Here is a 22675-nt window from a genome sequence, read left to right as displayed (position 1 = left end):
CAGTTAAGCGTCCAACTTCAGGTCGGGTCATGATCTCACAGTTCATGAGTTCGAGCCCTGCATCAGGCTCTGTGCTGACAGCTCAGAGCCTGGAGCCTGCTTTGCATTCTGTGTCTCCCTCTCTCTGCTCCTCCCCTGCTCACTCTCTGTCTCTGTCTCTGTCTCTCTCTCTCAAAAATAAAAAAAAAAAAAAAACATTAAAAAATTTTTTTTAAAAAGCACCCTTAATCCTCAAACTGAGCTTAGAAGGAAAGTGGTCCACATCCAGTCTCCACTATCTCCCTCTAATCAGTCCTTACACGCACTATTATTTTGTGGGGAAGTGTGCCATTCTAAAGATATTTTAAGTGTCTATGGGATTTTTAGATCTGGGGGTTCATAGACTGTACCAGTGTGGAGCTCAGAAGGCAGATTTGGTCTGGAGATATATAGATTTTTAAAACAGAATGCATGAGTATGGTAGAAAAACTTCATAGAAAGGTAAGAAATAAGTTCTTGAAAAACACTAACTAATCCTCCAATTCCCTCCCCAGAGACCATCTTGTATATCCTTCCAGACACAGCCAGCTTCATGGACATGGGACCTGTGCAGTTCCATTAAGGACCCATACTTAAGAGAGACCTGAGCTTGGTCTAATGCTCTGCTGTTGCCATCTTGAAGTTCTTTATCTTGAATAAGGGACCCCCCCACCCTGGTCCCCCAAATTAGTAGTAGGTTTTATTTCCAGCTATATTCCATGCATAGTTAAACACGTGATATACACATATACCCCTCTTTCCATCTCCTTTTCTTTTAGCATTTGGTGATTCTAAAAGAATGTGTGTGGATGAAATCTCCCAGGGAGAAGATACAAAAGTTATTAGTGCAATTTACCAAATATTTCTGCTTCTTCTGTTTCTGGGTGAGATTGCATTTCCTGATTCCCTGGGACCAAGTTCCTGGGGCCAAGTGACTAGTTTTGACCAGTGAGTTCGGGGCAAAATGGAGTGCATCGTTTCTAGATCAGAGCATTTAAATGCCACTCTAAGACCTGCCAGATTTCTCATTCAAGAGTTCAAGATAGTGGCTATTCCATTAGTTTTGTTTTCTGAGTGACTACGATGAGCAGAGCCTCCCAGGTGACCCATGGTGAATATTTATTGTGGATGAGAAATAAAACGACATCGTTTTTAAGCCATGGGATTTGGGAGGGCTGTTTGTTATTGCAACATAACCTGTCATGACTGATAAAAATATAAAAAATGCTGAGGCAGAATTTGCTGGAACTGACACATAAAAGGAGAAGAGTCCTAGAAAGATACGACAAAGAACATAGAGGCAAAGACAAAAAACTAGGAGAAAGGGCCCAAGGGAGTCATGGAGATCAAGGGAATAAATTGCTCAAGAGGTAGAGAGTGGTACATGGTGTTGGTCCAAAAGGCCAGGTGAAATAAGGAACAAAACATATCACTAAATATGGCAACTGATAACTTATCGGTAAGCTTATTAAGAACAGTACCCATGAGGGGCGCCTGGGTGGCTCAGTCGGTTAAGCGGGCGACTTTGGCTCAGGTCATGATCTCACTGTCCGTGAGTTCGAGCCCCGCGTCGGGCTCTGTGCTGACAGCTCAGAGCCTGGAGCCTGTTTCAGATTCTGTGTCTCCCTCTCTCTGACCCTCCCCTGTTCATGCTCTGTCTCTCCCTGTCTCAAAAATAAATAAAACGATAAAAAAAAATTAAAAAAAAAAAGAACAGTACCCATGAAATGGTGGTGGGAGAAATAGCAGACAGAGGGCTGAGGAAGCGAAGGAAGAGCATGAGATATCATTGTCTGAGTTCAGCAGAAAGACCAGGATCCCTGCCACGAGCACTTTTGAGAAGGGTCGAGAAAATTTGCATTCAATCTCACCTTTCTCCCACTATCCAGTCTCCTGAACTGAGAGCCAGGAGGTAATGTAGCCCCTGGTGCAGCTCACATGAGTAAGAAAGTAAAATTTAGCTCAGACTGGAAAAGTAAAAATTGGCTTGGCCGCTTAACAATCTGGAAGAGCAGTAATGAGTAAAGTCAGCTGCAAAAATAACACCAAACAGTATTTCACTGTACCTGTAAAGTGATAATACCACCACCCCCAATCTTTTTTGTTTTAAAGATAAACTTTCATTTGACTGTGGGGGATAAGCTTAGGAATCCCCCAGGCTTACATCAATGGGTTAACAAGGCATAAAGAAATACAAAGTCATAACATGCTCACGCCCAAGTTTGGGTAAACCAGATTGGTACCCCAAGAATAGGGAGGCGCAAAGGTGCCAGAAATAGGGAGGTGCAAAGGCACCCCAAAATAGAGAGGGAAAGGCAAAGGCCTGAAATAGAAACGGTGCAAAGGTGCCCAATACATAGGTATATGAAATAAACAAGATTAGATGTTCAGGGTGGAAGCACCCCAATTTAGTACTATAGCAGAAAAGCTGCTTTCACAGGAGAATAGGACCAGGTTAGGTAAATTGGTGAATTGGACTATGGACCACTGTGCTGCAGGCAAAGCAGCCCAGAGTGGAGATGGTTAACAAAAGAAAAGGTGCCTTATTAACCCTGAGGTTATTCCCCCATCTGTCTCATCCCCTAGGCTGGCTAAGGTAAACAGAGGTGCTGCCTCACGTCCGAGGTAAACAACCTTCCTCCCGACTGCCCAACGCCCGGATTTTGTGTTATATTGACCCAAACCCCAAACACTGTATATCTTCAAAACCCCCCTTTTCCCTCACGTCCCCAAGTTAATGTTCTTAGTTTCTTTATCTCTTTGTACATGCCCATCACGTTTGTAAACCTTCTGGCATGAATGGATAGAGGGCAAGGACCCTTAATCAGGGCTTTTGTCTTTTCTCGGACATTAGCCATCTCTCGCTTTAATCCTCATCCGCTCTTTTGCTGGCCAAAATAGAACTTTAGACTTAGAATCTACGACACTTTACAACAGTTTTAAGTTTGCAGAAAAATCACAAAGATAGTACACAGCTTTTCCATATATCCTATACCCAGTTTCCTTGATTATTAACATCCTACATTAGTATGGTACATTTTAATAATTAATCAATATTGATATATTAATATTAACTAAAGTTCATATTTTATTCACATTTCTTTAGTTTTTAACTGATGTTCCTTTTCTGTTTTAGGATCCTATCTAGGTTATCACATTACATTTAGTTGTCATGTCTCCTTAGCCTCCTCTTGGTTGTGACAATTTATTAGGGTTTTCATTGTTTTTGATGAGCTTGAGAGTTTTGAAGGGTATGTTAGGTGTATTGTAGCACCCCCACTCCCATTTTTTTGAGTGATTGCTGCTTTCTTACTGAGAAATATCATCCTCTAAAATAATAAACTATCAGAAAATTTGCTATTGGGAATTGCATCAATAAGAATGAAATACTCCACTTTTGCCTGGAGGATCTAAGTCACAACCTTGCCAAAGAGAAGCAGCCTCAAATTGCATCTCAGGTACAAAGCTTCGGATAAAGGGTTTCTAGACACAACATTCAACATCCATCTTAGCTTTATTGCTTCCAAGGAAGCAGGGCCCTGGGTCCACTTTGCAATCCAGATCTAAAGATGACCGTTGTATACAAACCTGCTTTGCTCTGAGTCTATCAAAATCTGTTGTCATTTAAATTTAATCTAAACCCCACCATTCCCCATAATCCTATGATAGCTCTGTCCCTTTAATGATGCCCCTAGATCCTCTGGCATGAGCTTTTCCTCATGGAATGAGTCAGTAAACCTAGTTTTGTTGAATGGTAAGTTTGTTTCTGATGGTCTTAGGCTGACTGGCCTACATCACACGTGTAACTCAGGGGGCACAGAGGAGGGCAGAGAGTGGATCTAGAGGGTCACGCAGGAAATATCCAGTATAGAAATAAAGCCCTCCTCCCCTCCCAGCCCCAGCAGATCTGATGCCCCCCTCCCACCCACCGCCCCCATCTACAGACCAGAGTGCTGTGAAGGATGTGTGAGAGGGAGGAGAGGAAGATCTTCATTCACCCAGTGTTCACAGACATCTGGGGTTGAACAAAGGGTTGTAGAAATGAATTAGTCAGTCTCTGAGTGGGCCTTGAGACAGTAGAAAGATTTAGGCCCCTTTATTAAGTCACAATGGAAACACTGGGTCTCCTGACATTTGAAAGGCTGCCCCTTTCCCCTAACTGAAATGAGTCCAAAAAAGTCAAAGAAAAAAGGGGATAAGGCAGAATTCTAAAAATGCCCTTCCTCTGAACACCATCTTTGTGCAGGCATCTGGGGGAGGCCAGCTGGGGCAGGGTTATCTGCCAGCCAGGCCTGTAGGACTTCGCTTCTCTTGTTTATCTCCAGCCACATCTGGGGCAGCTGCCAGGACCCGCCCCCACTCTGCCGTCATTGGAGGAACTCAAACTTAAAGGCTCCTGCTAAGAATCAGGATGTTTCATTTTCCTCTTACTGGTGGGCTTGCTGTGGCTGGTCTGGTAAGGCTGAGCCCTGGTCCAGACCCTTGTGGACAGTGAGCCTCTCGCCATGGCAGCCTGCTGCAGCTGTAATGATGTTTTCCAGTATGAGACAAACAAAGTCACCCGGATCCAGAGCATGAATTATGGCACCATTAAGTGGATCTTCCACATGATCGTCTTTTCCTACGTTAGGTAAGTGGGGTGTGGGGATGACCCCGGATGTCTGCAGGGGTTGACAGCACAAGAAACCTCAAGGTGCAGCTTCTGGTGCACAGCCTGAATTCCACGTGGTTTTAAATCTGAGACTTTTTTCTGATAGCAAGCTGGGGCTGGAGGTGGGAGTGGGTGTTGGGGTGGGAGAGGCAGGTGGTTGGAGGGGGGTGTGTGGGAAACAGTGTCAGGCTGCTGCAGAAAGAAGCCACAAGAGGCAAAGCCATACTCAGGGTTCTACCCCAGGCCTGCCAGGGTGAACTGGGCAAGGCATGCCAGGGAAAAGTGGGAAACAGGGCAACACCCTGGATTCCTAGGGAGGAAACAAGGATTCGGGGCACGCCTGGTGATAATGCTGGCATCTGTCTGAGTCATCACTGCTTAGGGGAGGAACAGGACCAGACTTGTCAATGTAACCAGGTCCTCTCCAGTGGCAGGAAAGCCCCCCTTGCTCATTTTTGGTTTTGGTTTTGTTTTTTAAGTTTACTGAGATATAATTCACACACTATACAACTCTCTCAATTGAAGTGTACAATTTAGCAGTTTTCAGTATATTCAGAGTTGTGCAACCATCACCACAATCCATTTCAGATTTTCATCACCTCCAAAAGCAACTCCACATCCCTTAGCCATCACTCCGAACCCTTCTGCTCACCTGTAGCTCTGGTGACCCACTGATCTACCCTCTGTCTCTAGGATTTGCCTGTTCTGCACATTTCATATAAATGGAATCAGGCAGTATGCGGTCCTTTGTGTCTGGCTTCTTTCACTCTGCATCACGTTTTCTTTTTGTTTGTTTAAGTTTATTTATTTATTTTGACAGAGACAGCACGAGTGGGGGGAGGGGCAGAGAGAGAACCCCAAACGGCCTCTGCATTGCCAGCATAGAGCCTGATGTGGGGCTGGAACTCCCAAATGGTGAGATTATGACCTAAGCCAAAATCAAGAGTCAGGTGCTTAACTGACTGAGCCACCCAGGTGCCCCTGCATCATGTTTTCAAGGTGCATTCATGTTGGAACATGTATCTCTATTTCATTCCTTTTTATGGCCAAGTAATATTCCATTGTATGGATAGACTGTTTTCTTTTCTTTTGGTGGACATTTGGGTTGTTTCCAGTTTGGGGCTATTATGAATAATGGTGCTATGAATACCAGTGTACATGTGTTTGCATGAACATGTTTTCAGTTTTCTGGTGTACCTACTAGTGAAACTGAAAGACCATTTAGTCACTCTACTTTCGACCTTTTGAGGAACCACCCACCTGTTTTCAAAGCGGCTGCACCATTTCATGTTCCCACCAGCAGTGTGTGTCCCATTCCTCCACATCCTCAACAAACACTTGTTCTTGTCTGTTTTTTGGATCATGGGCATCCTAGTGAGCTGTGAGTGGTTCTCACTGTGGTTTTGATTCAGGGTTACCTAAAGGCTAATGCCCCATTGCTCTTTGTGATGATAATAATGAAAACTTGCATCTCTATAGGCAGGCAGTGTAGTTTACTGGCTAAGGGTTAGAGCAATTATTTTATAATCCTGGGTAAATTTCCTTGGCCAGGTCACTTAACCTCTCTGAGCCTCCCTTTCTGCATCTGCTCACAGAGTTATCATAATTAAACAAGAAAAGGCATGACAAGTGCTTATCGATGTCTGGCATAGGGTGAGAGCTCCACAAATAGCAGCTATTTAAAAAAAAAATAATCTTTTTGACTTAAAAATAGAATTATCATAGGGGCGCCTGTGAGGCTCAATCAGTTAAGCATCTGACTCTTGATTTCCACTCAGGTCATGATCTCACAGTTCATGAGTTCCAGCCCCACATTGAGCTTCAAAGCCTGCTTGGGGTTCTCTCTCTCTGCCCCTCCCTTGCTCATGTAATCTCTCTCTCTCTCAAAATAAATAAATAAACTTAAAAAATAGAATTACCACAAGATCCGGGGCGCCTGGGTGGCGCAGTCGGTTAAGCGTCCGACTTCAGCCAGGTCACGATCTCGCGGTCTGTGAGTTCGAGCCCCGCGTCAGGCTCTGGGCTGATGGCTCGGAGCCTGGAGCCTGTTTCCGATTCTGTGTCTCCCTCTCTCTCTGCCCCTCCCCCGTTCATGCTCTGTCTCTCTCTGTCCCAAAAATAAATAAAAAACGTTGAAAAAAAAAAAAAAAAAAAAAAAGAATTACCACAAGATCCAATAATTCCACTACTGGGTATTTACCCAAAGGAAATGAAAATTCTAACTTGAAAAGATATATGCACTCTTATGTTTATAGCAGCATTATTTACAGTAGCCAAGATATGGAAGCAACCCAAGTGTCCATTGATAGATGAGTGGATAAAGAAGATGTGGTATATATATACAATGGACTATTACACAGCCATAAAATGAATGAAAGCTTGCCATTTGCAATGGACAGAGCTAGAGAGTATAATGCTAAGAGAAATAAACCAGTCAAGACAAATACCATATGATTTCATTCATATGTGTAATTTAAGAAACAAAACAAATAAACAAACAAAGAAAAAGGGGATGCAAACAAACAGACTTAAATACAGACAACAAACTGGTGGTTGCCAGAGGGGAGGGATGGGTGAAATAGATAAAGGAGATTGAGTACACTTATCCTGATGAGTACTGGGAAACGTATAGAATTGTTGAATCATATTGTACACCCGAAATGAATACAACACTATGTTAATTATACTTGACTAAAACAAGAGTCTATTTTCATATACATTCTCTCCTTTGACTACCAAAGTAACCATGCCCATGCCTGGGATTTGAGGTCTGGAAATGTGGATTCAATAATCCTTCACTTCAGGGTCCATAGGTGGCTCAGTCGATTAAGCATCCAACTTCAGCTCAGGTCATAATCTCATGGTTCGTGAGCCCACATCGGGCTGTTAGTGCAGAGCCTGCTTTGGATCCTCTGTCCCCCTTCTCTCTCCACCCCCTCCCCCACTCTTGCTTGCTCGCTCTCTTTTCTCTCTCAAAATAAATAAACATTAAAAAGTTTTTTAAAAAAATCCTTTGCCTCTTTAAACCTTGGTTTCCTCATCTGTAAAATGAGGACAAAGTTTGTCATAAGAATTAAATGAGTTACTAAATACAAAGTTGCTTGAGAAATACCTGGTGTATGGCAACCTCTTACCAAGTATTAATTCTTATTAATATTATTAGGATTAGCATGATTTGATTCATATGTTTATTACGCAACAAATACTGAATAATAAACACATATAGTACATTCTAAAATAAGGCTCATTACTTAAGCCAGGTATCATAGAACTGATGATGAAGGGCAGAGTTAGTAAATGCTCCTTTATGCACCAATAGGTACATCGTGTGTCACAATTCCATGTAACAGGTGACGTGATTTCCTGGTATTCCTGGCACACAATTTCTTAAAAGCAAATTATTATATACATAAGAACAGATTGCTATGAGAATGCCTTATAATGATAAATATTTTTCTCTCATATGGGGGAATCTTACCTTACATGCATTTAAGTCCCTCAGATTCAGTTACACATGTTCCAGGGGAGCCTGGAGAGACAGCACAGTTTAAACAGTGCGATGACTCAGTGATTGGGTACCCCAGACTAAGCATGAGAGGGGTACTTGAGTTGGGGATCCTTCAGTCAGTCTCTGTTCCCTCACACTTCTCACAGAGTGACCGCCTTGCACCCTGCCTGTGAATCTCAATCCATACTCCCCACCCAACATGTCCCCGAAAATAAGCCACATCTTTCACCTTCACCTGGAGCAAAACTGGAAAAACAGTAACTTGTTCCAGAGTCAGAGGAAAAATGGACTTTGATGGACTTGTTGGAAGGTAGAAGGTCTGTTTGCTATGCTTTGTGGACAAGTCAAAGGTTTAACCAAAGGCAATTAAAAAAAATTTTTTTTTAAATGTTTATTTATTTGTGTGAGAGAGAGAGACAGAGTGCAAGCAGGGGAGGGGGAGAGAGAGAGAGAGGGAGACACAGAATCCGAAGCAGGCTCCAGGCTCTGAGCTGTCAACACAGAGCCCGATGCGGGGCTCGAACTCACAAACCGTGAGATCATGACCTGAGCCGCAGTCAGACACTCAACCAACTGAGTCATCCAGGCGCCCCTAACCAAAGGCAATTTTGACAGGACATGATTTTTACCTTGAGCACTGACTTTAGAAGGTAACCCCTATGTAAAATGCTACTCCATTCTTTATATTTTAAAATATAAAATTGAAGAAAAAATATTGCCAGCTTTGTTTTTTTACTCTATGTTAATGGAATACCTATTTATATCCCATTGAATGGAGTCCCATGGACAACAGCTTAGGAAATCCTGCCTTAAGTTTTACTGTCAGGCCTCAATTTGACCATTTACATCAAATGGGACTGGTATGAACCACAGGGGGAAATCCTGACAGGCTCACGTAATACTCAAGACATACAGCAGCAGGTCGTGGGGTCTAGCTGTGGAGTTCCAGGTTCAGAGTCTGCCCTTACTGGGGTTGAAAAGGCAAAGAGCCAGGATAATGAAGTAAGATGGGGCTTCAGTTATTGAGACTGGGGTACAAGGCAGGGGCTGTCAATAAAAGAAACAAGACTGGTTAGCTTCTCTTAGTCCCTCAAAACCAAGTTCAGATTGGAATCAAAGGCAGGGGCTGCAGCTATAGGCAGGGTCAAATGGCCCCAGCTCCTGGGTTGCAGGAGTGTGTAGACAGGATGCTGAGTAGGCCTGTGTTAGTCAGAATTGTTTGGATAATAAGTGACAGAGACCTAACTCAGGTAAGCCACCACATCACACAGTGGAAGAGATGGGACTGCTCTCAGACATGGATGGTTCTAAAAGCTCAAACTATGTCATCAGGGCTGGGTTTCTCATCGTGACTCCATTTGGCTTTGTCCTTGAATAGGCTCTCTATGTAGCAAGATGCCATACTCACATCCTCAGCAACTCCAGAGGGGCAAGCAAGTCTTTCCTGATAGCTCTGGCATGAAAGTCCCAGGAAAGTCTCTGATTGGTAGGGCTTCAGTTACATATCCACCCCTGAACCTAGCCTTGTGGCTAGAGGCATGGTGTCACCTGATTGGACAATCCTGGGTCATGTGCTCATTCCTGTGGCAGGAAGTAGGGAGAGAGTGGCAAGGCTGAATGAGAGTGGCAGGGCTGAATAAACCACATCCAGTGACTTTACCTTAGGAAAGAAGAATACTGTTCCCAGAAGAAATGGGAAAAGAAAGGGGGGGATGGGGCAAAGAAAAAAATAAACATTCATTACAAGGTTTTTCCAAAAGCCAGAAATTTCAGAGACTTCTGAAGTCTACTGCTTTATCCCTGGCTTGTCTCAGCCCCGCGCCTGGGCTGTGGAGACTCTGCCCCAGGTTATTGCCACGGCAGGGACCTCGGGATTCTCGACAGAAATTTCCTCTGAGAATCAGCTCCTAGAATTCCACAGGATTTTCTAACCCATGATTCTGGCATGGGAAGAATGGGATAATGATGATTATACTCCCAGGAAAACTGATACCAAAAAACCTGAATGACAATAAAAATAACTTCCTTACACTGCTGGCTTTATTTGTATCATCTCATGGCACGCAGGCATTGTTTTCATTATTGCACAGATAAGGAAAGGGAAGCTATGAAAGATGGAGTTAATTTCTGAAAGATCATCCAGGTAGAGAGTAGGTTTCAAAAGGGATTCAAATCCAAAACCAATGCAATGCTCTTAACCCAGAAACCACACTACTGAAGTGTTTACCTGGCAGAGTGCAAAAGCCCAAGTACTAGGCCTCCTGAATCCTTGGCCAAGCATTCTTTATTCTTCACCTTGATTCGTCTTTCTGGGTTGGCCTGGGCGAGTGCAGGACAAGGAGGGAGGCTGGGATGAGGATCCCATTAGCCTGTCCTTTTCCATTACTCATTCATTCCCGCAAATAAACTTTAGACTATCTACTATGAGTTGGGCACTGTCTGTTGCTCTAGAGATTATAACAGTGAGTGAAACAAAGTGCCTACAGCTCATGGGGCTATATGCCAGTGGAGAAGAAAGATATGATACCAAAAAGCAAAAAAGACATAATAAAATGTCTGATGGTGATAAATCTATGAAGAGTAATAAAGCAGAGAAGAGGACAGACAACAAAGATGGGCAAATGTGAGCACGTGTGTGATAGAGGCATTTAGGTTAGATCTGCACAAAGAGAGGGACAAACCATGACGTATCTAGAAGAGTGTTTCTGGTGGGAGGGTACAGTAAGTCCAAAGGCCCTGAGGTAGAGATTTGATAGGGTGTTCAAGGAAAAGCAAGGGGGTCAGGTGGCTGGAGCAGAGTGAACAAGTTAGCGAACCGAGAAGCGGTGCGTGGACTGGCGAGGTAACGTGGGTGGGGTTGGAAGGGCAGATCATTCAGAGCCTTGGAGGCCACTCTGAGTTCTTTGGATTTTATTCTGAGTGAGTTGAGAAGCCATGGGAGGATTTTAAGCAGAGAAGTAAAAGAGATTTGCATTTTCTCGGGAAGATTTCCCTCTTCCCTGGAGACTAGTCCTCTCAGAAGCTTCTCCAGTGATACAGAAGACTAGAGAAGATTGAGAGAAAAACAGGAAAAGAGACTCCATTCAAACTGCTTCTTCTCCCTCACCCAGTCAACCTCTACTTAGGCTAACAGAGAGCGCAATATTGTCCTGCACAGCCTCGGGCTGTCTGTCACCATGGAGACGGTGCTGTTGTGCTAGTTTGTGGCTGTTAAAATGTAGCTCCTGGCTGGCCGCCTGTTACATGGGAGGGCTGCCACACACCTTTGAGGCTGGGCCTGTTCCAACTGAGTGGAAGGGAGTCTACCATAGAGGTGGGAGGAGACACCGGGGGCAGGGGAGGGGCAGGTCCAGCCCATGCACAGCCCCTCTGGCCCCTGCCACTTGAGGGCAACAGAAACAGGAAGAGATTTGCCACATTCTCATCCCACTCTGGACCCCACTGTGTGATGTGATAGAGAAGGGGGGTCCAGAGAAGACCCACTTCAGGAGGAAACAGCTCGAGGAGGAGGAGAATCCAGCCACCTGATCCACATATCTGAAAGCAAAAAAAAAAAAGAGGAACAGCCAGAAGGACCTGGTGAAAGCCAGAACCTGGTGAAAGAGGAGGGAGGAGCAGGGGCTGAGCGCAGAGAGATTTGGAATTTGTTTCTCAGGGCCCTGGGAAGCCACTAAAAACTTTTACAGAGGGGAGTGAAACCATTTGGTGCCTGTGTCTAAAAGTGCTCTCAGGCCTCTGTGCGGAAGATAGACTGTAGAGGGCAGGAGTGACAAGGGGAGGGCAGTGAGAAAGCCACCAGAGTCACCCAGATGAGAGAGATGGCGACCTGGATGAGAACGGGGCGGCGCAGGTGGACCAAAGTGGGCAAAGCGGGGATACGTTTTGGAGGCAGAACTGACAGATTGCTAGGAGGTGGAAGATGACTCTGGGTTCTCTGGTGGCCAATGACGCCTTGTACTGACAGGAGGAAGACCAAGGAGGCAAGCTTGCCAACTAAGCATCGGTAATGATGTTGAGCAAGCAAACAACTACTACCATCTATTGGCATCCCTCCATTAATGTCTAAACTAAAACATTAAACGAGCTGGAAGCACACAGTCTACAAAAAAAAAAAAAAAAGGTGCTTTCAAATGAATAAATTTAGCTTTATGAAGGCCCTGCCTCGTTGTCCTGTTTTTCTCATTTTGCCCTAGAGGCCAAGGCTTCTCTGTGGACCAGCTGTCACATACCCACGGGCTTCTGGAGACCAACACTCCAGCCCAGGCCCCCACCCAGGGCAAGCGCCTCCCAGCCCTCCTGGGTTTTTAGCATAGCGCTGAAAAAAGAAAGGACCCGAATATATGGATTACTCACAGAGCAGCATGCGTCAACTGGCCAACACACAAGATGCCAAGAAGAGGAGGCAAAGGCAGGACTGGAGAAGCCAGCAAGGATCATGTTATGAACAGCCTTGAACTTCATCCTGAGGATACGGAGAAAGCATGCAGAGTCTTCCCCACCCTGCCACCAACATTTCATTATGAAAAATTTCAGCCATTTGGATTGCCTTTTCTAAACCGTATTTCCTCTCAAACTCAGCAGAGTGGATTCTGTTTAGAACCAGATACCCTGCCCAATATAATACTAACATCTCCTTATTACAGAAGAAGAAACAATGACCCAGAAAGGTTAAGTAACTTACACATGATCATGTAGCTGGTAAGTGGTAGAGCTAAGATCGAACCCAAGCTTCTCACTCCAGAGTGCAAGCTTTTACTAAATAATGGAGGAATGGAGGAGACAGGAGCACAAATGGAGACAGCGAGACCAGTCAGGAGGCTACAGGGCAGTCCAGGTGAGAGCAGATGGTGACCTGGACTGAGGAGGTAACAGGGGCAGAGGACAGAAGTAAATGAATAACATGAGGAGGATAAAACAACAGGATTTGACAACTGAATGGTTGAGGGGTAATGAGGGAAAGGATGTTAAGGAATGTTTCTGGATTGGGCAACCGATGGGTGGTGGGAGAACTTGTTGGGATAGGATATGTTGGGGTGGGGGGAGCCCATCTGGGGCAGAAGATGAGTTCAGAATTGGAGGCACAGAGTTTGACATATCTATGGGACTTACAAATGTAGACACTTAGTGCGTAGATGGATGTGTGAATTTGGAACTAGAGATGGAGATCTATGGATCACCAGCATATAGATGGTAACTAGAACCATGGAAGTAGCTACAACCGACCAGTAAGAGAAGATGTAAATGAGAAGGCAAGAGGGCTTAGAACAGATCCCTGGAGAATGCTGACCTTTAAGTGATGGGGAGCACAGAAGCCCCCAAAGGATTCTCAGAGGGGGTGGCCATGGAGATCCAAAAAAGTCAGGAGAAGGTGGATTCCAGGAAACTAAGGGAAGAAGGGGAAGGAGGTGTTGCATGGTCATCAGTGTCAAATGCTGCTGAGAGTTTTAGGAAGATCAGATCTGTAGTATGTCTATCAGATTTAGCGAGGATGACGTTACTGTTTACTTGGCAAGAGAGGCATTAGAGAAGTGGTGGAGTGGGAGCCAGACTGGAGTGGGCAGGGGAGTGAATGGAGATGCGGAAATGGATGTGGTGACTCACTCTTTCAAGGGACTTGGCTACAAAGGAGAAGAGAGGCATCGAGTGGTGGTGGGAGAAGAATGTGGGGTCATGAGAGGATTTATTTTTAAGATGGGAAATGATGTTGAGTGCAGATGGAGAGGAGGCCAGAGAAAGGGAGATGATGAGATAAATGAAAATCATCATCACCATCATCATCACTGTCACCAACTAACAACCACAAAGAGAGCTTGTTCTTTTCTGGGACTAACTGTTAGACATTTCTTCCTTACTTTGAGTCCAAATCAGTCTCCCTGTAATTTTCCCCGTTAGTTAGAGTTCTGTGATCTCTGTTGTAGTTGACACTCTTCAAATGGCTGCACCCTGCTATTGTAGTTTTCCTTTACTTTAAAGGAATGACGCCAGTCCCTATGGCCATGTGCCCTCAACACGGTACCCAGATATTTTACTATCTCAGCCAATCCCACACAACCACGCTCTTGTTTTGTCAAAGCCCTCTTAAAAGTGGTCCATGCACTCTGGCTTTGCTGGTGGAAGCATGAAATGGTTCAACTTTTTGTGGTTTGGCAAAATGAATTGAAATATAAAATGTATGCATCCTTTAACCCAGAAATTTATCTTAAGGTGTGAAATTTATCTTTGGTGTGAAAAGATTCTTTTGCAAGTACATGCCTGGCAGTGTGAGAGAGGAAGATGGAGAGGCAACAAAGCACAGTGCTTAAGAGAACAGACTGAGCCTCAGTGGTGAAAGACTGCATGCTTATCCTTCCAAGATCACGAACAAGACAAGGATGTCTGTTTTCACTGCTGCTATTCAACATTGTACTGCAAGTTCTAGCCAGAGCAGTTAGGCAAGAAAAAGAAATAAAAGGCGTCCAAATTGGAAAGGAAGAAGTAAAAAACCACACTCAGATAATACGATCCTATATATGGAGAATCCAAAAGAAATCACAAAAAGCTATTACAGTTAATAAACCAATTCAGTAAAGTTTCGAGGTACAAGATCAACATGTAAAAATCAGTTGTGTTTCTATACACCAGAAAGGAGAAACTCAAAAAGAAAATTAAGAAAATAATTGCATTTATAATAGCATCCAAAAGAGCATAAGCTGTGGGGCCAGGGTTGCTACACACATGTCTTAGTCTGTTGGGGCCACTATAACCACAGATGGAGTAGCGGCTTATAAATGACGGAAACTTCTCACGGTCTCTGGTGAGAATGCATTTCCTGGTTCATAGACAGCCATCGTTTTGCTGTGCCTTCACACGGTGGAAGGAGCAAGAAGCGTCTGGAAACTTTTTTTTTATTTAAAAAAAAATGTTTATTTATTTCTGACAGAGACAGAGCGTGAGCAAAGGAGGGGTAGAGACAGAAGGAGACACTGAATCCGAAGCAGGCCCCAGGCTCTGAGCTGTCAGCACAGAGCCCAAGGCGGGGCTTGAACTCACAAGCCGTGAGATCATGACCTGAGCTGAAGTTGGACACTTAACCAGACTGAGACACCCAGGTGCCCCTGGAAACTCTTTTATAAGGGCGTTAGTCCCTTCAGCTTTCATGACGTAATTACTTCCCAAAGGCCCCACCTCCTAATGCCATCTCATTAGGGTTAGGTTTCAACATTTGAATTTTATGGGCAGGTCACAAACATTCAGTCTATAGCACTATGTGAACTTAGGCTCACTTTATCTGTTCCGCAGTTTGCTCAGATACAAGGTGGGAGAAATTCTAGTACCTTCCTTACAGGGTGGTTTCGAGGGAGGTGAGGATTGAAAGAGTCAATACATATTGTTTATATATACTTAAAAGAATGCTTGGCACAAAGAACTCTATCAGGGTTACCAAAACAAACAAACGAACAAAAAAATTTACAATTGGAAAAACTGACCAAAACTTCCAGTTACATACCAACCAGTAAGAGACAGGGGGCAAATTATCACAACTCACTTAGGTTGGACTACATCGAACTGCTGATATTCTATTCCTTTGGGCTACAAAATGAGCAGTTTCATATGTTCCAAACTAAACACCAGAATGTTCTGGAACTATTAAAAGTGATTCCATATCATAGGTCTCTCTTTACCATACATATATCACTACTGTTGTAGAAGGATTTAGTAATAGGGACACCTGGGTGGCTCATTCTGGTAAGCATCTGACTCTCAATCTCGGCCTAGGTCATGATCTCACAGTTTGTGAGTTTGAGCCCTACATGGGGATCACTGCTGTCAGCCTGCCAGCACAGAGCCCGTTTCAGATCCTCTGTCCCTCCCTCTCTGCCCCTCCCCTGCTTGCAATCTCTCAAAAAATAAATAAATATTTTTTTTAAAAAAAGAAAGATTTAATAATATATTATTAGTAAAAATAGGAAGTTCCACGGAGCATGCAGCGTGTGGTCATGTTTGTGAGTCAAGATGTGGGCATAAACAGATACCTGGAAGATACTCTCACTTTCAACAGCAATAACTTCTGGGAGGGAGAATGTTGGGAGCGTTTCATATCCTTTGTGCACTTCTGTGAAATTTACACTTTTACAACAACTAAGGCGGTTTCCTTGAAAAATGTGGCTCATAAAACCTGAACCGAGGGCTGCTATCGCTTGCTGCCTATTGAGGCCACAGGTCACTTTACCACGACCCTAAGGGTGAAATATTCTGCTTTTCTCACCAAAGCTTAAGACAACACTAGTTGTTTGTTTTGTTTTGTTTTCTTCTGGATGATATAACACAATATTGGCTTACATGGGCTTAGGGTTATCTAACATTTTGGGGCTTCTAACATAAACTTCTGCCAATTTGTGTGGTCTATGGTTTGTACTGGCATAACTGAGTTTTTAGTTCAAGGTCAGGATTTTACATGTATCCATTATTTTTCCTTTAATTGATAAACATTAACTAGTAGATTAAGATTCACTCTTTGTTCTCTGTGCAGTTGAATGTGTAGAAAGCATTGTGTCCTGGAGTAGGAGTTCTTTGGATGAGAGAGAGCATTCGGGAAGCGTGAAAAGGAAATGCTGGCTAATGGAGAAGAAATGCAATAGCCAAAGGGAATTAAGAGGAAAGATGATGTCTTAGTCAAGCTGTGAGTTATAAGGAACTGAAACCCCTTCGCTCTAGCTCAAGGAAAGGTGGGGTAGGGTGGAAAGGGTTGCAGCTCTTGTAAAGCTACAACAGGCCAACTATGTCGCGGTCGGCTGAATAATGGCCTGCAAAAGATCTCCACGTCCCAATCCCTGGGACCTGTGAATCTGTTACCTTATGTGGCAAAAGGAACTTTGCAGGTGTGATGGAGTTCAAGGCCTTGAGATGGGGAGATTATCCTTGACTATCTGAGTGGCTCTGATGTAATCACAAGAGTCCTCAAAAGAGGAAAATGAGAGGCTCAAAGTGAGAAAAAGGAGACATGACAACAAGAGCTGAGGTTGGAGTGACATAGCTACGAGCCCAGGAATGCCAAGGCAGCTTGTAGAAGCTGGAAGAGCTGAAAGAGATTCTCTCGTGGAGCCTCCAAAAGGAACCAGCCCTATGTCGCCTTGATTTTAGCCCTGTAAGGCCAATCTTAGGCATCTGATCCCCAGAACTAAGAGAAAAAAATTGTATTGTTTCAAGACACTAAGTTTGTGATAATTTGTTACAGCAGCAATGGGAAGCTAATACAATCAGTACTTAATTTGCCTTGGGGGTGGATGCTCTCCTCTGCTTTCTTCTCAGTTCATCTCTTGCTGTCCTTGGCCCCTTGCTGACCTCCCCCCACTGCTGAGTGGGCCAGGGATGGAAATAATCAGATTCTTCTCTTGGGGTTTTAAATATAAGAAGTAGAGACACAGAGGACATAGTGCCCAGGGCCCATGGTTCCTTTAGGGGCCTAGAGAATGTCTGTTGGCCTTGGGGTAGGTGTCAGTTACCCGACTTTGAGGGCAGTTCATTTTCAAATCCCACCCTTTCGCTGTGTGAGCCCAAGCACAGTGAGGGAGAGCCAGGCTTTGCTGGGAGGCGCTTGCAGCCTGTGGTCCTCTGAGGACTCTCTCACCACCTGGGCATGGGCCCAGGTGAGACACAGAATCTGAAACAGGCTCCAGGCTCTGAGCTGTCAGCACAGAGCCTGATGCGGGGCTCGAACTCACGGACCATGAGATCATGACCTGAGCCGAAGTCGGATGCTTAACCGACTGAGCCACCCAAGCGCCCCCCACCAACTCTTTCTTCTCCTCTTTTTTCCTTTGCTGCAACTCTGAAGCATTTTAATTCTTAAAATGGTATGTTCGTTATCATACAAAGATAAATTTTCTGACTTATGAAAGGGTTGGATTCCATTATGGCTGATTTATGATATGTTGTGAATTCTGGAATGAATATGACAGATTTGAATCGAGCTTCCAAATGGTGGGCCAAATGGACCCAGTGTTATTCTGTGGGAATGTCGCCATATCCAACAGGGAACACTGCACAGACCATGTACACATTGTGATGCTAGGCTGAGATACATTGTTGAACAAGTATTATATTTGTCTATGGAGTTCTATGGAATAGCCCTTTCTTATATATGCTGATTGGACCTCAAATCTGGATCTCTAGCCCCAATGTCCTTCTTGATGAGCTTTTTTAAATGAATGGTATATAAATACTAAATCATGTTGAGAATAATATAATAAACGCCCATGTACCACCATCCAACTTAAATAAAACATTACTGGGGCATCTGGGTGGCTCAAGTTAGTTGAGCAGCCGACTCTTGACTTCAGCCCCAGGTCATGATCTCATGTTTCATGGGTTCCAGACCAAGTCAGGCTCTGCGATGACAGTGTGGAACCTGCTTGGGATTCTCTCTCTCCCTCTCTGTCTGCTCTTCCTGCGCATGCTCACTCTCTGTCTCTCTCAAAATAAATAAATAAGAACTTCTTTAAAAATTATAAAAAAAGAAATAAAATATTACTAATCCAGTTTTAGCTCCCTGTAAACCCAGCCTGGATCCCATCCTCTTTCCTCTCCCCTTATAAACACCATCCTGAACTTGGTGTTTGTCATTCTATGTTTTTATAGTTCTACAACATTTGTGTATATCTACAAAAATATTTTCCTTTTTTTATTGAGGTGAGATTCATATAACATAAAATAACCATTTTAAGGTGATGAAGCCAATGGCATTTAATAACACACCATATTGTGTTTACACAACCTAGGTCCCAAACATTTTCACCACTCTAGAAGAAAACCACAAGCATTTGAAGTCACCCCTGCTCCCCACCCCCTTGCACTCATCAATCTACTCTCTGTCTCTATGGATTTACCTATTCTGGATTGTTTCATATAAATAGAATCATACGATATGTGACCTTTTGTATCTACCTTCTTTTATAAAGCATGTTTTCAAGGTTCTTCCACAATATAGCACGTCTCAGTGCTTCATTCCTTTTTTTTTTTTTGAGAGGGAAGAAACGCATGTGCAGTCATGGAAGGGACAGAGGGAGAAGGAATCTTAAGCAGGCTCCATGCCCCACACAGAGCTAGATGCAAGGCTCAATCTCATGACCATGAAATCAGACCTGAGCCAAAATTAAGAGTCAGATGCTTAACTGACTGAGCCACCCAGGTGCCCCTCATTCCTTTTTATGGCTGAATAGTACTTCATTGTATGGGTAGACCATGTTTTATCCATTCATCTACTGATGAACATGTGAGCTATTTCCATCTTTTCTCTTTTATGAATAGTGCTGCTATGGGCATGCGTAGACAGGCATTTGAGTGTAAAATGTTGTTTTGGATTTCTTTAAATTTTGTATTCATACTGTGGCATGTTTTGTTTTCTCAATATTATATTATTTCCATATTGATATGAGTAGCTCTCCATTTATTCTCAGTAGTGCATCCTATTGTATGAATCCAACAATTCATTTACCCATTAAATATTTAAGGACATTTAGGGTATTTTATTTTCCCTCTTACAAATGCTGCTGCCATAAACAGTCTTGTACCCAACTCTTTGGGCACATGTATGAGGATTTCTCTAGGGAGTGTACAAAAGCGTGGAATTGCCGGTCCTAGGAGATGCACTTCCTCGAATGCGCTACATATTGCCAAATGTTAGCTGTCTTTTCAATAGTCTCCCAGGGTTCTCAACCCTGGCTGTGCATTAGAATCACCCAGCAAACTTTAAAAATATATATAAGTACATGGATAACTCCCCCAGACCTACTGAAGCAGAATTTCTAGGGATGGAACTGGGGAGCAGCAATTTTGAAAGCTCTCTGGGGATTTTACTACCCAGCCAAGGCTAGGAACAGCAGTAACCAAGTCATGGCCCACTCTGTCTTTGGTTTCATAAGGCCAGGTCATAGAAGGCAGCCACTGGCTTACACTTCCTAAATCATTTGGATATTAGGTGCTGGCCAGAGGGAAGAGACCAAATAAACACATGCTGAATGAATAAACAAAGCATTTAAAATAAAGTCGGAATTATTCAGGGCAATGGGAGACAGGAAAAACAAACGGTGGTGGAATCTACCATTTTGAATTCTTCTTCTTCTTCTTCTTCTTCTTCTTCTTCTTCTTCTTCTTCTTCTTCTTCTTTTGAGAGAGACGGAGAAGGAGAGAGAGAGAATCTTAAGCAGGCTCCATGCCCAGTGCAAAGGCTGACATGGGGCTCGATTTCACAACTGTAAGATCATGACCTGAGCCTCAATCAAGAGTTGGACGCTCAACTGACTGAGCCATGCAGGCGCCCCTACCATTGTTGTTAATTCCACTTTCTCCTTCTCTTCCTCACACTTATAATAATTTAAATTGATATTCTAAAGAAGGGATTAACAGGTAATGAACTGACCAAAGGCAGGAAACCAGAGTCAGAGCCACATCATGCATGAACACGTGTAGCACAGGGTTAAGAGGTCTGGCTCTGGGCTAGAAGGTAGACCAGTTGAGGACCTCAGTATTGCCACTGACGATCTGTGTTATCTTGGGCGCATTCCTTTACCTCTCTGAGCCCATTCTCTCATCTACAAAAGGGATGATTATAGTAACTATCTCCTATCACTGTGAAGATTAAACAGATGATGCATGTGGAGCACTCGGCATGTACTAATTGCTCAATAAAGGGCGGTTAGTATTATCAATATTATTTATAAACCAGGTGGGTGTTTCTGGAAAACAGGTGGCTGACCTGCTGGGTACTTCCTTAGGTGTTGATGTGTTGCTTCGCCCCAGGACAAAGCAAGTGGACCAATCTGGAGCTGGACTTTGTTATTTAAGAAGCTGTCCTATAAATTAGAGTCTGTATTAGGCAGTATTGGAGGTTGACATCAGGGGCAGTAGTTTCCAGATAGTGAGTGCTCAGTGTGCACTCAGCATATGATGCTGAGGAGTTTGCACACGTATCTCATTTCATCCTCACAACAACCCCTAAAGTAGGTATGACTATTCTTCCCACTTTACAGATAAGGAAAATGAGTCACAGAGAAGTCAACCAGCTTGACCAAAGTCACCGAGCAAAGCTAGGATTTGAATGGAGGCAGCCTTCAGAACCTGCCCCCCAAGTCCCCGCACTGTGCCTCCCTTGAGAAAACCACTGATGCTTTTCTGTGTCTGCCACTTAGCTTTGCTTTGGTGAGTGACAAGCTGTACCAGCGGAAAGAGCCTCTTATCAGTTCTGTGCACACCAAGGTAAAAGGGATAGCAGAGGTGAAAGAGGAGATTTTGGAGAACGGGATGAAGAAGGTGGTGTCCAGTGTCTTTGACACGGCGGATTACACCTTCCCTTTGCAGGTGAGCACGTGCCAGCCACCCCCTCCCAGGACTCCTCCCTGGGCACTGTCCCCAGGGCCTTGCCTCCCTCCCTTGGGACCCAGAGCCTCACTGCAGAAAAATGCTGGCCCTATTTTAAAAAGCTCTGTGAAAATCCCAACTGAGAAAACCTAAAAATTGCAAAATTGGGTCAGATCCAGCAGCTCAAAGACGATTCTTTGCTTTATCAAGTCCTACAGGGTTTCTCAGAATAGCAGCGTGTCCTGGTGGTGCATTTAAAGCACGATTTGATTCACTCACACTTGATTTATGCACAGCTTTTTGGAAGCAGGGCCATCAAGTCAGCAAGGTCTGTCTAGATTCAGAAGGACAAAGAACTTCCTGCCTGGACAGGACTAGCCCTTTTATGTGGTTTGTGTGGCGTTTTATCAACAAAAATGTCTCCAGGAAAACATTTTCTCAAATACATTTTTGCACAAAGGAAGGATATAGATGACAAAGAAAGGAAGGGTGTGCATCACAGAGAAAGACTATGTGACTGTCTATATTTGCAAGAAGATAAATAAAAGCAGAACAGTCAAAAAGGAGAAATCAAAGTAGGAATGAGAAAACCAAAGAACAGATGGGGGGGGGGTGCTTGAGGGACAAAAGGGCACTTTTGCAGCCTCTGGGAGCTGGGGTGCTCAGCAGAACCATGAAACCCAAGTCACTGTCTGTCGGTTTCTAACAGTGGGTCAGTAAGATCTCCGGCTATTACCCGGGTTGCGGGATGCCGTATGCCCTTTAATTAAAATCCTGGATAATCTGAACAGCATTCTGATGAAGCCAACACTGCACCCCTCTCACCCCGCCCCGGGTTCTCTTAAGTTTCGATTTAATGGGATTTTACTGCGTCCAAAAAATGACAAGCCTGCTTTTGAGGCTGGAACGGAAAATGAATAGTCAGTTAGAATGTCCCTTTGCTCTCCCTCAGCTCAGTGGGGTGGCTCATCAGCTTTGATATTAAGCCCTCGAGCGCAGTCCACGTTGCTCCCAGACCTGATTTGCTCCCAGACCTGATTTCCAGAGTGTGGTTTAGAAAGGTGGAAGGTTCGCCCCCAGGCACTAGGCAGGCTAGATTATTCTGATTAAGTAGTTCTGCCCTCCAACGTCTGGCATTTGCCTACTCTCTCCTTTCTCTACAG

General features: G+C 44.0%; 2 protein-coding genes across 14 annotated transcripts in view; one reads left to right on the top strand and one right to left on the bottom strand.

Moving 5' to 3' along the window:
- IFT81 (intraflagellar transport 81) overlaps positions 1–22675 on the bottom strand; it is a 206117-nt gene that overhangs the window by 130694 nt on the left and 52748 nt on the right. The gene's annotated exons all lie outside the window — the stretch shown is intronic.
- Positions 4194–22675, top strand: part of P2RX7 (purinergic receptor P2X 7) — a 45482-nt gene continuing 27000 nt past the window's right edge. Inside the window, exons 1-3 of one of the 5 annotated variants that reach the window (XM_019467508.2) lie at positions 4551–4648; positions 16687–17301; positions 21344–21512. In XM_019467508.2, coding sequence (XP_019323053.1) covers positions 21456–21512 — 57 coding nt within the window. In that variant the 5' untranslated portion in view covers positions 4551–4648; positions 16687–17301; positions 21344–21455. Of the gene's footprint in view, positions 4649–15529; positions 17302–21343; positions 21513–22675 lie in introns of those variants that run through there. The other 4 variants (XM_019467507.2, XM_019467506.2, XM_053902009.1 and 1 more) reach the window with 4 other exon arrangements.

Source organism: Panthera pardus, unplaced genomic scaffold, assembly GCF_024362965.1.
Source record: "Panthera pardus isolate Hobbes unplaced genomic scaffold, ASM2436296v1 HiC_scaffold_15, whole genome shotgun sequence".
NCBI lineage: Eukaryota > Metazoa > Chordata > Mammalia > Carnivora > Felidae > Panthera > Panthera pardus.
Note: the sequence above shows the minus strand (reverse complement) of the source record. Positions and strands in the feature narration are given on the sequence as shown.